The sequence below is a fragment of the Halichoerus grypus genome, chromosome 5 (genome assembly GCF_964656455.1).
Source record: "Halichoerus grypus chromosome 5, mHalGry1.hap1.1, whole genome shotgun sequence".
Taxonomy (NCBI): domain Eukaryota; kingdom Metazoa; phylum Chordata; class Mammalia; order Carnivora; family Phocidae; genus Halichoerus; species Halichoerus grypus.
Genome location: NC_135716.1, coordinates 59,331,311 through 59,346,114, shown reverse-complemented (window position 1 = coordinate 59,346,114; position 14,804 = coordinate 59,331,311). Strand labels below are relative to the sequence as shown.

At 40.4% G+C, this 14,804-nt stretch overlaps 1 protein-coding gene across 2 annotated transcripts in view; it reads left to right on the top strand.

The window, feature by feature from the left end:
• KCNB2 (potassium voltage-gated channel subfamily B member 2) overlaps positions 1 to 14,804 on the top strand; it is a 395,791-nt gene that overhangs the window by 27,598 nt on the left and 353,389 nt on the right. For both annotated transcript variants that reach the window (XM_078072304.1, XM_078072303.1), the window contains exon 2: positions 1,095 to 1,776. In XM_078072304.1, the coding sequence (XP_077928430.1) occupies positions 1,198 to 1,776 (579 nt within the window). In that variant the 5' untranslated portion in view covers positions 1,095 to 1,197. The remainder of the gene's footprint in view (positions 1 to 1,094; positions 1,777 to 14,804) is intronic.

Here is a 14,804-nt window from a genome sequence, read left to right as displayed (position 1 = left end):
CAAGACAGTCTTTGTCTTTAAGAGCTCCCAGCGTCCTGTGGGAAGAGTGTTATTGCAGTGGTATGATGAAACAGAAGTGACATTCACAGAGGTTTCATGATCCTAGAGGAGGAATGTCATGGAGGGCTTTCTGGAGGATGTGATTGATGTCTGAAATGAGTCTTGAAGAGCAAGCAGCAGTTAGTCAAAAGGAAATGGGAAAGGTAGAGGCCCTTCCAGGACACAGCATGAAGAAAGCTCCAGAAACTTGGGACAGAAGGATGTGTGTAGTCTGGGGTTGCTGGAATATAGTGATGATGGAGGGATGAGAGGTGAGAGTGGAGGGGTAGGCCAGACCTAATAAGGCTAACTGGACTTTATACTGCCAGTAATTATGGATCTTTGTAGGATTTAAAGCATGGAAAGGGCCAATTTTGTTTCTTAGCCTATCATTTTAGTAGCTGTGTGGAGAATGGTTTTTAGGTTGACAACACCAGAGTTTGGGATCCAGTTTAAGAGGCTGTTGTAGAAATGTAGGCAAGAGATGCTGAGGGTTTGAACCAAAATCATGGTTCAAGGGTAACAGGGACTGGGTTATGGTGGTGGAGCACTTAAGCAATGTTTAGAAGGTACAGTTGGTTAAGACCTGGTTCTTAATTGGATGTAGACAGATGGATCGGGATTTCTCAGTTTTAGCTTGCGTGGCTGGCTGTGGGGATGTGGAGGGCCAGAAATCCGAAATGGAGAAAAGAACAGGAACTGGCTGGGCAGGTTGGAGGTTAGTGTAAGGTGTCTGTGGTTCATCTAGGATGAGTTGATCAACATATTAGATATGCTGGTCTAGAGCTTGAGAAAGTGGTCCCTGGTGATAAATCTGGGAGTTACCACCTTCTAGATGTATAACATTGAATACACAACCTCTTCTGTGTGTAGTACATTGTATTGTCTTTTTCTCTTTTCTCATATCTTGAGGCAAAGATTCCTATCTCCATTAATACACGGTAATTAATATTAGGCCCCCTGGTTGTTCAGTGAACAACAAAAGCAATCCCAAAGAGTAGGAAATGCTTTAGGAAAGTAGAAGTAACCCGTGATCGTTGTTGCTTTTTTTCCAGTTGTGTGGTGGAAATGCCTGCCTCAGAGGGAGATCGATTCAGCTGACCCTCCCACAGCTCATTCTTTCCAGGAGCCTGGTTCTGCGGCTTTGTCCAGTTCAAAATGGCAGAAAAGGTCCCCCCTGGCTTAAACAGGAAGACTTCAAGGTCGACACTCTCCCTTCCACCAGAACCTGTGGACATCATTAGGAGCAAGACGTGCTCGCGGAGGGTTAAAATCAACGTGGGGGGCCTCAACCACGAAGTCCTGTGGAGAACGTTGGACCGGCTGCCCCGGACGCGCTTGGGGAAGCTCCGGGACTGCAACACACACGAGAGCCTCCTGGAGGTGTGTGACGACTACAACCTCAGCGACAACGAGTATTTCTTTGACCGGCACCCGGGGGCCTTCACTTCCATTTTAAATTTCTACCGGACGGGGAAACTCCATATGATGGAAGAAATGTGCGCTCTCTCTTTTGGGCAAGAGCTTGATTACTGGGGGATTGACGAGATCTACCTGGAGTCCTGCTGCCAAGCCAGGTATCATCAGAAGAAGGAGCAGATGAACGAAGAACTGAGGCGGGAGGCCGAGACGATGCGTGAGCGGGAGGGAGAAGAGTTCGATAACACCTGCTGCCCGGAGAAACGGAAGAAGCTCTGGGACTTGCTGGAGAAACCTAACTCGTCGGTGGCTGCAAAGGTATGAAAAGCGGAGTGTTGCTTTCCTGTGTGTGTGTGTGGTCAGAAAAGGTGTTGCCTGCCTTCCAGACAGCGTCATTGTCCTCTTTTGAGATGGTTTGGTAAGACAGAGCAAAATGTGGCTGCTCGGTGAGAAACACTTTCCAGAAGCTGATGTAGTCACATAGAGTTATTCTTCCTTTATCATTATTGGGTCAGAACAGGCCTGGGCAGCAGAGTCTGGAAGGGTTCTGGTGGCCGTGGCGCTACATGGGGTCGGTGGCTGGAGTTTGCGGGGAGCACTAGCCGGGCTCCATCCCACATGGAGTCCTGCGGAAGGTGGGGCCTGTGCTCCTTCCTGGATACAGGCGAGGTGCTGTCGTTGAGGGTGCAGGCCGTGCCTCCTGGCCTGGTTCTCTCGAGGAGCAGGGAAAGAGAGAGTGTGGCCCCGGGTAGCTCAGAGAGCTGTGGGACCCCACGCCTGAGAAAAGGGCCATCTCCTTAAGCTGTGTCAGGAGCAGTCCACGTCCACAATGCATCCATTTACCTCCCTTGTGAGGTCTACTCTGGCAATGATGTGTCTGACTCTTGGTGTATCATTTTTTTCCCACAACTGACGAATTACCCTACCTCAGAGTTCATCGTGGTTGCTTAGGATGAAGGCAAACTCATGTTTCCATTGTGCCCACATGCATCTCAATCTCAGAGAGTAAGTTTGTTTTGCCACGAATTACAGCATTTAATTCAACAGCATGATTCTGTTTATCGAATTTTACTTAGAGCTTTGAGGGTTAGCGCAAACTGATTTTCATCCCATATATTTAGTTCTGTATTGCAATATGAATTATGAATACAGTGTCAAGAGTCATCTTGAGCTGCCGAGGCACAGTAATGGTATTTTGTGCATGTTAGATGAAAATGGAATATGGAATAGAGAAAAGAAAAATAGCAGAAAAACGTGTCATCATATGAATTCTTTAAATTGCTTCGAAGTTTTTCAATAGTTCTTTCTTAAAAACAGTAAAGATTATGGAAACGTAATAGACCATATGTGCCTTTTGACTGGAAATTAAGGTCGTATATGATAATTTACAACATGTAAATTATGTAAACAATCAGCTGAAGGCAGACGGTCGTAAAACTGCTTCTGCCCTGTTTGATAGGCCTAGTTTTGCATCCTGGTGATTTCTAAAGGCATTTTACTTTCCGGCCAGAACATGGAAGTCAGTGAAATAAAGTATATCTCTGTTGTACATAATGAGGAAATGCACATCTTGTAGCAGATGGAAAGATTTCAACTAGGTCTTTTTGTAGTTATGAATAATTTGTTTACTTTTCTGTTATCCAGAAGAAAGAAAGAAATGTGCTAGACTTGTGGGTTTGGGTTGAGAAAGGTTACTGCTCATTGTAGTGTCAAGTGTTAGGTTACATATTTGAGTCACTGCTAAAAGTATGTAGTGGATTTTAAAGATGAAGGAGATAAACTGGATTTAAAGGAGTATTTTGGGTGCTAAATGAACTCTTTCAGACCTTTAGGCAATTGAGGTCTAAGCCATTGTTCCATCAAATGTTCCAGAGAGTGTCAGCATATATGCAAAACTCAGCAGCTAAATCAAAGAAAATGTGAAGGTTAATATGGCTTATTTGCTTATAACAGTGTTATTAATGCATATCTAAAATTAAGTACTGTTACAGAAAAAATCTTAAGGTCTATACATTTGTTTTTCTTAAGCATTTCCGTTGAGGATAGAATACGGTCAATACCCTGATTTCCCAGATGAGGGAGTTCACTGAATCTCTAAATTTTAGAAGCAGCAACTGTCTCTTCATCTCTAAGAAGGTAACATTGGTAATGGCCTATTACGGTACCCTATCATATACACCTGCATATCAGATAGATTATTGAAACTCACTTCAAATTATGTATGTACAGATAAGATATCTGCCTACAAACTATACCCAGCAGCTAAGGACAGTGGTTTTGGAAATTTTAATGTAGTTATAAATAATAAATTTGTTTCCAAATTATTAATCAAGCCAAGCCAATCTTTGCCAACCTAAGTAGATTCTTTACTAAATTTTCATAAGGGATTTGTATTTGTTTATTTAAATATCTACATTTTCCTCTCTGTTTGAACGGTGAAATATTATAGAAATTATTTACATTTGATTATATGGTAGTTTAGTGAAAGTATTGTTCATTTGTCTGAGGTTTGGAACCTTTTAAAAACAGCTCTGTATGATGTCTTATATAAATCACTACCTTTTCCTATACTCTTCTCGAATCATATAACTTGTTGTTTCTCTGGAGTAATTCTTGGTGAGGTGAGTGCCGTGTGTGAATAGTATTTTTACAACTTAGGAACAATTTGTTTTGTTAAAACTGCAGTAGGATGATACTCTAACCCTCACTATTTGTGTTATGGGTACATCAGGATCCTGCTTATGCTGTGAAGCTCTTGTGTTGGAATGCTTGGAATCTATGTGTTTTTCCTAACTTGCTTAGGAGGTGAGATATCTTTGGAGGAGAATATCTGTTTACCTTGCCTCTGCAATGATTGCTTATTCAGTTGGGTAGTTCAGTTGAACATATATAGAATGCTCTATGTGGGCGACACACATCAAAGTGGACATGTAGAAAAACACTCCCTTCTCTCCAGAATTTAAAATATATTCTCTAAGCTTACACAGGAATTTCATATCCTTGAAACTATTTGTTTTCTTCCCTTTTGGTTTTTCTGTCTTTTATAATTTATTGAATATTTCTGTAATAAAGTTTAAAGTTATGAGTTTACAATCCCTAGCATAGAAAGAAAAATTTGACCTTTTCTATCAAATATTCCACAATGAGTTAAAATATCCATTCAGTGACATGGAATAAATACTCAGTAATCAATTCAGTAATAATCGTTGAGCCCAGGCTATGTGCATCCACTATGATACACAAAAATTTGCAAGTCCCCTTGACCTGTTATATTTTGTCCTTGGGTATGACCCTAAAAATAACAATTTGGCTCTTACAGAACGTGCTTCTTGGTGTCACTTCTAGTATATAAATTGTAGTATATAAATAACTGGAAAAAAATGCCAAAACAGAGTTTAAACGGGTGGTATATCTTAAATGTCTATATTTCACAAATTAGCATTTTTACACATCCACAGAATAACATGAAATATAATTGTACTTTTCACAAAATAATAACAGGGCTAATAGAAATTGTTCTTTCATAGTTTTCCATGGTGCGGTACGATCTGGTAACGTGACCCGAGTTTATATCTGTATGATGGACTTTGGGTTCTTTTAGTCGTGTTAGTTGGTGACTGTCTGCATACCCTCAGGTAGAGATAATGTACAAAGTTCCAATTTGAGGCTATTTGTGAATGTGGGGCCCACCTAATGGGCCTGGAGGAGGGCTGGCCCAAAGCTCTGGGTTACCATGAGATGGAATTGCTGGTTCTGGCATGCCTTTCATAGGAATGTGCAAGGGAAGAAGATGGGCTTAACTGGCTGCCAGTTTCCTGGGCAGTGAATTGGAATTAGACTTGATCCTGTGCCTCTTCCAGCCCTGGGCAATTTAGCCAGCCTCTGGCTTGGAAATATTTCTTCTCCCTTTTCTTTGGCCTTTTCCCAAAGGGACTGGTGTTTGCCTTTAAATTTTGCATTACAGACACTTCAGTCTAAGAGGTGTTTGAAAGCCTTAAAGGAAAGCATGTGGCATGTGGTATTGTCTGCCTTTGTGATGAAACAACAACCAACAAGGAGCAGGGCCCACCTGAGAGCTGAAAAGAAAGAGACTCAGTACTGCACAGTGCCTTCACTTTAGATATCTGAAGAAGGTCAAGAGCAAAGGACCTCAATTGTGTCTTCAGGCAAACCCAGTAAGAAACGGCTCAGCCTTCTGAGGCAAGCCTCAGCCTGGGCACAGACATGGATATGGTGTTCGGGACAGTGCCGGCCAATGGGCCCATCTCAAGTGTCAGGTCAGGAAGCTAGACTTTAGCCCTTATTTGATAAGAACAGTATAGGGCTGCAGAAAGACGTTTCTGTTCATCGGAATCCATACAGTGAGAACCACCCAGCAACCCTGTTGGGCAGGATCCAGGGTCAGGGGATGGGAGGGGGGGTGGGTGAGGGGGGGTGCTGTTTCTTATCGGCTTCCCTTCCCACTTTTCCTATGTATCCACAGCTACCACTTATTTACCTAAGTATTCCTCCCTCATCCTCTTATGTTTTTCCCATTCTCTCCTCCTCCTCTCTTTCCACCTCCCTCTCTTCCTCCCTCCTTCTACCTCCTTCCCTCAGAAAAGGGAAGATGATTGACTAGAGAATTATTTCTCAACCTTTTTTCATTAATGGCCCCCTAAGGAGAAAAATTAAGTTAAATTTAAATTCTCCCTAAAGAGAGAAACTAAATACTAAGGAATAAGATTTTGTCAGGTAGGGTGGAGCTTGGAGAGCTACAGACTATTGTAATATCTAAGATTTTTTTCACCCTTCCCCACAAAAACCAATTTCTCCCACTGGCAGTGACATTGATCCCATGGAGAATGCATACGATCGTGGAAAGGAGGCCTGCCTCCAGCTCGTTGCCTGCACACACCCACATGACCGTCCCCATTGCCACAGCACAACACCTAAAGCAAGCATGGGAAGGCTCAGGAGACCTTAGACATTGTTGGATCAAGAGAGAGGCCTATGGGAGCAGATGCACAGAGTCTTCCCCTGAGACTCCAGCTCTCTGGAGAGAGCCGGAGGTCAAAGTTCAGAGTTTCTCAGAGGATGACGCCTGTTTAGTTGCCCTATTGGTGGTAACTCCTTGAGAACCACACTCTGCCTTCCGACTGAATTAGAGTGTGGGCATCTCAAGTCACAGAAGTAGTGAAAAGAAAATAAATCCAAATAAAATAAAAACTCCTGTGTACTCATAAAGGGGAAAAGGGTGCATAATATTTTCATTCTATTTCTAGTTTATGGATCAGTTATTCTAATGCTTTGGATGAAAAAAAAAAAGAAATATATTGGAACAGAGCCACCAGTTATTTCCTTTTAGTCCAAGAACAGAACTTTCGCATATTGTGTGTGTGTGGTGTGTGTGCGTATGTACATGTGCAGGTTTCCCCCATTATCTGAAAATAGAGCATTCCTAGGAAATCCTTGGTAAGCTGAAATGGCATAAAGCAAAGAAGCAGTTATTTCATAGAAGTGAAAATCCTATTTTTCTTTCAGGCAGTGAAAACAGGTCCTAGTGTAGGTCTTTCATAAAAGCCAAGTAGCATAAGGAGAACTTCCATATGGAGGGGACAGCGACATCTATGTATGTATACATACGCACGCACACACACAGTCGGGTGAACAACTCCGCCAGGACATAGCTGAGTTTAGCTTTCTGATGACTCTCTTAGTGATAAACGACAACATCATCCATTAGAACCGTAAATGGGCCCCCCGAACAAACTGATGCAGTGTGAGCTCACATGGAAATCTCCCTACCTGTGCAGTTGCCCAGTTCTTACCCAGGATTGCCGGTGGCCTAATTAGTGTGCCAGTCATGTCATTTCTGTGTTGTTTCCTGTTTTCTCGTCTTGCCCTTTCCTTTCTACAACCCAGCTGTACAGAGGAGGTTGTTTGTTCTCTTCCAATAACCTGGCATAAGAGTTCAGAGGTCCTCACAGGGGATAGCTTAAAAGAACTTGGCCAGTCTATAGAGGTTTAGACTGGAGATATGTGTTTTTTTTTTTTTTTTCTTTCTAAAATATATAATTCATGCAGACTAACTGGTTGAAAGCCTGGACTAAATTAGACATAAAAAAAATAAAAGAGATAAGATAGAAAATGTTGGGTTTTGATTAAAATGTCTCAAATATTCCATTCCTTAGCTGTAGTGGTCCTATTTTGAGATCCATGCTCCTCTGTTTTCCCCAAAAGGCTGCCCTGAAACTGCACCCCTTTTTGTCTACTTGACTTCATTTGATCAGGGAGAGAATGGTGAGAACAGAAAAGGAAATTGATAAAAAGCTCACATCGCACATTCTCTTACCTCGGGTGCCATGGGTCCTGCTTTTACTGAGAATGCCCTGGTTAATGCCTTTTGTCTGAGGCTAATTAATAAAAGCATCTCCTTTCACTCTTAAAAAGTGTCCCAGTTTGGACAATAAATGATTATCTTACATGTGAATATCTTTGAAAAAAAGAAATTATCCAAGAATCGTACACTTTTCCTCTTTGCTTCTTTGTTCCATTTGAGGAGGGCCTGTCTTAATTTTCAAGAACTTTTTCCATCTCTTTTGAAAAAAACCATTGGTTTTCATTAATATTAGAGTAAGATTTTCAGATTCTTTTCAAGCTTGGCTCTTAAATCTCAATGAGTAATTATCATTTTCAAGGTAAAAAAACCAAACCAAACCAAACCAAGGCGTTCTTTCTACATTATCTAATGTTATCACAAAACAGACTACATTGGCAGTATTTAAATATTCTGGTTTTGAAAATTCATGTACACTGCTTTGGTTATTAGCAGATTTGTTTTCTTTATTTCAAGTGAGAGACTTTACAAACTGAATGCTGCACTATTTTAGGTAAGCATAAGTATTATGAAGGAATGGTCACAATATTTAACACTTTCCACTTTGGAAGACTCTAGACGGGTTTGACTAATACTTTAGATTAAGTGTTCTTATCTGAGCTCTCTCATTGTGAACTGACCATTCTAATGAAGAAAGATACTTTCGAAATGATCAACAAAGTTGATTCTGAAAGAATTACTGGAATAAAAATTGATCAAAGCATGATTACATAGAAGAAAAAACCCTCCAGCTGCTGATGTATAATTCATGAAGTAACCATAGACTATAATAGATTTTTTGGTTTTGGCATTGATTTAGCATTGGTGGTTTTCTTCTATTTGAGAACAACCCTGGAGTTCCATGACATTCAATAATCTATAATGTGATGAGGCATAAATCAGAATGCTGTATAATATCAGGTTGGTTAGTTGGAGCTGGTTGACTTTGTTAGAGAGTGAGCTTAGCTGGCCACTGAGCACTAGCCTAACCCCATTTGGTTTTTTTCTCTTCATTGTTACATATACCAACTCTTATTAAATGTTCCTGTATTTTATAGGGGAGATTATATGGTATAGTAGAGCTTTGCAAAACTCTTAGGACACATTCCTCATTAAAAGTATCCTATTTAGGTATTCCAAGAGTGACAGAGATTTTTAAGGTAGCAGTCAGCCTGGAAATTATTCTTGCCCTCCAATAGCCTGGTCTTTAAAACCTTTCCTACCTCGGCAGTGGATCAGAGAAGGATAAAGGATTCTCCAGGCCAAGACAGCGGGCACATTCCACAAGCTACACTTCCTGTATCTATCAGCAACATTCAGCCCTTCACCCAGCTGACTCTGTCCCCACATATCCTGGAATAGAGTAGATGATGACTTTATAATTTACAATCAGAACTTTGAAAGACTTGAGGAGATGGAGACTTCTCTGTAATTGCAATGTCAGCCTTGATATACAGATGTAACCAATCTAGAATAAAGAGCCTAGACATAGACCAATCAGCTGGGAACAAAGAAGTATAGTGACCGGCACAGAGACAGGGGAAATAGTGGAAGAGGAGGACATTTGCTCTCATCCCTCCAAAACCTTTACAGGAGACACTAAAAGCTAACATCAGAACCATATCAGATTTTGCACCTATGTATTATTTACTTTTGGCTGTGTCTACATCTATGTTTACATGAACTCTTTTGCTAATGCATGAAGCAAATGTATTTTTCCCCTTAAATCGTAACATTTTTATAAAGCTTTAAGTGAAGGAACTCTGGATATTACTAAGAACAGAAACCTGAAGTGTATAGATCCAACTAATGTTTGTAGTGAAGTTTGTGTGTCTCGGATGGGTGAACCGGCTAGTATCAGCCCTCACTGAGTGGTACCTGAACTAGGTCTGTTCCTGTGTGTTTGTGTGTGTGTGTGTGTGTATGTGTGTGTGTGTGTGTGTGTGTGTGTGACAGAGAGAGAGAGAGAGAGATATGCATGTTATTTATACACACTGCCACCTCTCCATTAGAGCGTATTATATTATAAAAATCCACCTGCACAAAAATACAATAAAATTCCACCTGTATTTGGTAATTTAGGGTAGATGCAACTTTGTCATCCAAGTAAGACAGCTATTCAGAATACAGCTTTTATGATAACCTGATCGGGCATGAAGTCCATGGAAAGTGCTCTAATGGTCTAAAAATAGCAGGAAGAAGTATTTTCATTAGTCTCCTAGGATTTTGTTTCACGGTGCTAGAGGTCATTGCCACGCTGGATTTCACGCTTGTACTTATGTCTCGTTGAGTCACTCCTGACACAACCACAGTTGTTGAATGCCACTTTAAATAGCTTCTCTAGCCTATGCCACAACACTGCCAAGGACAGCCAAGTATCCCCTACACAGCTCTGAAGGAGGCTGCCCGGTTGTGGCATTCTTCACTGAAATGAACCTCAGGATATTTGCACATGTGTGAAAGAACTCCCAGGCTTCCAGTCATTGTTTTATCACTAATTAACAAAACCTAGAGTACAATTTTGGATATTGAAATGCAGTTGTCTTAGCTGGTATCATCTAAATTAAATCCTCAACTATATTTATTCCTTGAATTAGATTTTTTTCTCCTAAACATTCAAATTTTAGTTTACATCTTAGTGTTACACCTATCTTTGGCAACATTTTAGAACTGTCTAACTTTTACAATGGTGTCCAAGTGTACGGTTTCAACCAGAATTTGGTTGGATGGAAAAATAATTCAGTGCCACCATCTATGAAGTATAGCAACATATTTGTGCTATGAAAAATAAGTGTATTTCATTAATACAATGGAAATTTTCACTTTGGGAAACTAGCAGGAAGCCTTGCATAATATCCTTAAGGTGAGCAACCTTTTCATTTCGGTGCAGCTTTTAGTTCAGAGGCAGGAAAACATTGGTAGGCAATCCTGTTTTTTCAAAGGTGATAATTTGCTCTACTACAGATGCAATGACCTACAAATGCAATGAAAGAAAATATGAAATAGTAGGCTAGAATCTAGCATAATATGAACTTGCTATTACATATTTGCTATGTAAAAAAAATCTAGCACATTTTATTATATTTATTAAGTGAATTCTGCAGGTGTGAAAATTATTGTATTATGTAAGTAAAGTAATTGCATTATGAGCAATACTAAAATTCAAAGCAAAAATCTCTTTTAAGCACTGGTCTTTATTTTTCAAACTCTAGCTCATGAGCCATTATAAATATTTTAAATTACACAGAGTGTTTATAAAATGCTAATCATACTCTTCTTTTTCCCCAAAGTTTTGTGTATAGATTATACATGAGGTAGCTGAAAGGGTAGCAAATTGTTTTGATAGGCATATTTTAACAACCCACGAGGTACATGTATGTGCTTTAGGGAAGAAATGTTATATACTAAAGGAAAAAATTGTTTTGGGTTCTGTGCTTCCCTGTCCTTGTTAAGTTATCCAGCATATGCCAAAGCACTGAACTTTTTCTGCACTTTGATGCACACATCTAGTCTGAAGGTTAGATGACAGGTCTCTGCTGTTTATCAGGAATGCAAAACCTGTCCTACTTCCCACTTCACGCACAGCTCTGCTCGTTCCCTCAGGAACCCTCCTCATCAGGGAATGTTTTAGTTATACTTCCTAGAACAACTTTTTATTACTATTTTTTTATTAAGGTGTAATTGACATAGAACATTACATTAGTTCCGGATATACAACACAATGATTTGGTATTTGTATATATTGCAAGACGATTCCCACAATAAGTCTAGTTAATATCCATTACCATACATAGTTACAAAAAATTCTTTTTCTTGTGATGAGAAGTTCTAAGATCTATTCTCTTAGCAACTTTCAAATATATAATAGAGTATTATTAACTACAGTCACCATGCTGTACCTGAACAACTATTGATTTTCCATTTAATCTCTTAGGCTCCAATTGGATTTCACCTTTTTTAAAGCCCGGTTTTAAATATTTCATGAGGTGATACCTACTTAAATTTCAATGAAATTGAATGTAGTGAAGTTTCCAAATTAGAGAAGGTGGATAAACCTGAAAAGATCCAGACTTTATTTTGTCTTTAACTTATAAATGGCCATTTGTTTTTTCTTATCCCAAAGCATCAGAGTCTAAGAGTAGGTAGACTTTTTCTTCTAGACTCTTTAAAATCAGTATCTAAATAGCACTTTTCCTCTCCGTTTGGAAGAATCTGATTCTTTACCCATCCTGTACCTTCGCTTAATTCATGAGCTCTGGCTGTTAAAATTAAGCTGGTTTTTCTTTCCACTCCCTCATAATAGTTGTCAGTATCCCCAGAGCCTTCTGTTTTGAGCAGAAATTTAATTCTGGGGGAAGAGACTGGTTAATTGATACCTGATACAGTAACAGATGCTTTTTACAAGGCTAGATTAGCTTCTGTTTTCAAAGTCCTCTGTGAGGTAGAGCTGTAACTTCCTGATAGCTTCAGAGTGTTCTTGCAACACTTATCCTGTCTTCTTATTTTGAGACCAGTTCTCTTCTAACAATACTGCTGCCTTCACAACCTGGAAAAAAACGAACCTTGTTCCCTGCAGCCCAGAGTCATGAAGTGAAGGCCACATTTTTCTTGTTTCTTCAATAATTAGCGTGACCTTCCTCAAAGAGCACAAAGGGAACAATTTATATTGAGCATCGGCCGTGTGCCGTACACTGAACGTAGGGGTTTTTCATATTGACCCTTTACAACAGAGGTCAGCAAACATTTTCTGTAAAGGGTCAGATAGTGAATATTTTCAGTCTCTGTCACAGCTACTCAACTCTGCTGGTGTAGTGTGAAAGCAGCCATAGACAACAGGTAAACAAACATCGCTGGGTTCCAATAAAGCTTGGCATCAGGCTAGATTTGGCCCTTGAGCCATAGTTTGCCTATTGCCGCTTTATATCAATCCTATGCAAAACGTCATTTATCCCATTATAGAGATTAGAGAGGCTAAAACCCAGGAAGACCAAATTTGTGTCTCTTGTCCTTTGCTAAGTGGCATATTGGAATTTGTATCCCATCTACCAATGCTTCCCCATAATTATTCTTCCTATCTAGTTGCATTTATCATTCCTTTGTCATCACTGTTCGTTATTCCCGTCACTCTCCAATATTCATTGAAGACTTTGGTTTATGAATGACAGTCATCTTACTACTGTACCCCTTGCTATCCTGCAGGACAGCGAGCTATCATAAATTTCAGCCTACGTGTCCCTCATCTTGAACTCAGCATGTGGATGAAACTGCTCTCCCTTTGGAATCTGGAACCCTGATCACAACACTGAGCCTTCCATTTCCCACCAAATCTATACTTTGTCCCTATTGCAACTGCTTTTGCCTTGACTTATCCCATTCTTTTTCTCCTCACTGGGGAGCACTGGATCCATTGCCATAGGCGAGGCCTTGACCACCTCATACTTGGGTTGGGGTGATGTTGCAAACTGGACTTGCTCACTTCATTTCCCCGCCAGCTCTAATCTATTCTCCATGTAGCCAGCAGAATTGCCTTTCAAAACATGATTGGGTTACTTCTGAACTAGAAACCCCAGTGATTTCCCATTGCCTGCCATCTAGTTCAAACTCCTGAGCATTGCATTGAAGACTCTTCCCGACCTACCTATCCAACCACGTGCCTTGCCACTCCTCGTACATAATGCTCCAGTCATTCCAGGATATTAACCATTTGTGAAGGTGGGGATCTGCTCTAGACAGGTTGCTCATTGCACTCAACAAGCGGTGCTCTTACCTGGCTACCTTCATCCCGAGGGGACATCCTTTCTCTAATTTGCAAGGGGGCGACTGTAAACTGGCAGCGGCCATACCTGCACACAGCTAACACATTCATGGCTCAGCAGCCACCACGCTTTCCTGACCTAGTGTGCCCTTGGCCCCTTTACTGTCCTCTTATGTCTCAGCTCATATGTCCCTCTTCCTTGATGTCACCTGACTCTCCCGCCTCTGCTTTTCCCAAGCTCTTTGCTCATGTTTGTAATCTAGAGTTTCTGTCTGTGCTGGTCTCATTTCCCCAGCTAGGTTGTCATCCTTGAGGAATCAGACCAAGTCTCTTCATTTTCAATTACGGACACCTAGCACAGTTCCTGGCACATACCAAACACTCAGTAGTAACTGCCACCAAATGGCACCGAAGGGTAGAAATAACAATAGGACCAAGTGTTTCATGATATTTTAATTTCTCTGTAAAAACTGAACAACACAGATAGAGGTTGAATATCACATCCCAGTGATGATACCAGAATAATGCTAGGTTTGTTGTAGGCAGGTTAAGAAAGCTGGATATCTTACCCGTTTTAAAGGCTTTATGTTTTTGAAATAGGCGAAGAGCCATAGATGTGGGTTTTCCATTTTTACATTGTATAAATTCTCCATCTAGAATAGTGTGTAGGCTGCTCTGTATGCCACAGAGTTTATGCAGAAAAAGGCGTCAGGTGCTGCTGAAAGGCAAGCTTTCAGATGCTTTGCTTTGCTAAGATTGCTCATTTTATTTGAACTTCAGGTTCTGGGAACTCTTGTTATAGGTAAAATGTAGCCTGTGTATGAATTGGAGGCTGTGTATGAATTAGAGCAGGGGAAGGGCTTGATCTGGCCCCCAGGGAGTGTGCAGTCCTTCCATACCCTCTAGAGGATTGATAGATCATTTCTTTACATTCAACCATCCAACCTTTGGAGGACCTTGGCCCCAAGTGGAGTTATCCCATTACTCAGAAAAAGTTACAAAGATGGATAAATCCAAGATTTGAATCAAGACAGAGCTCCAAAAGGGTGTCTTTTTTGTAGGAATATGAAGAGAGTCTGAAAAAATAAATTCTTAATGGCATAATGTAAAAAAGGGAGATCAAGAATCTATTTTTACTACAAAAGCTAAAAGAATCATAATGGTTTCAGCTTAGGGGAACTGACTTTTATTGTAATCCAAAAAGGTATTTTCTGGAAACTTTGTAGTTTGAGT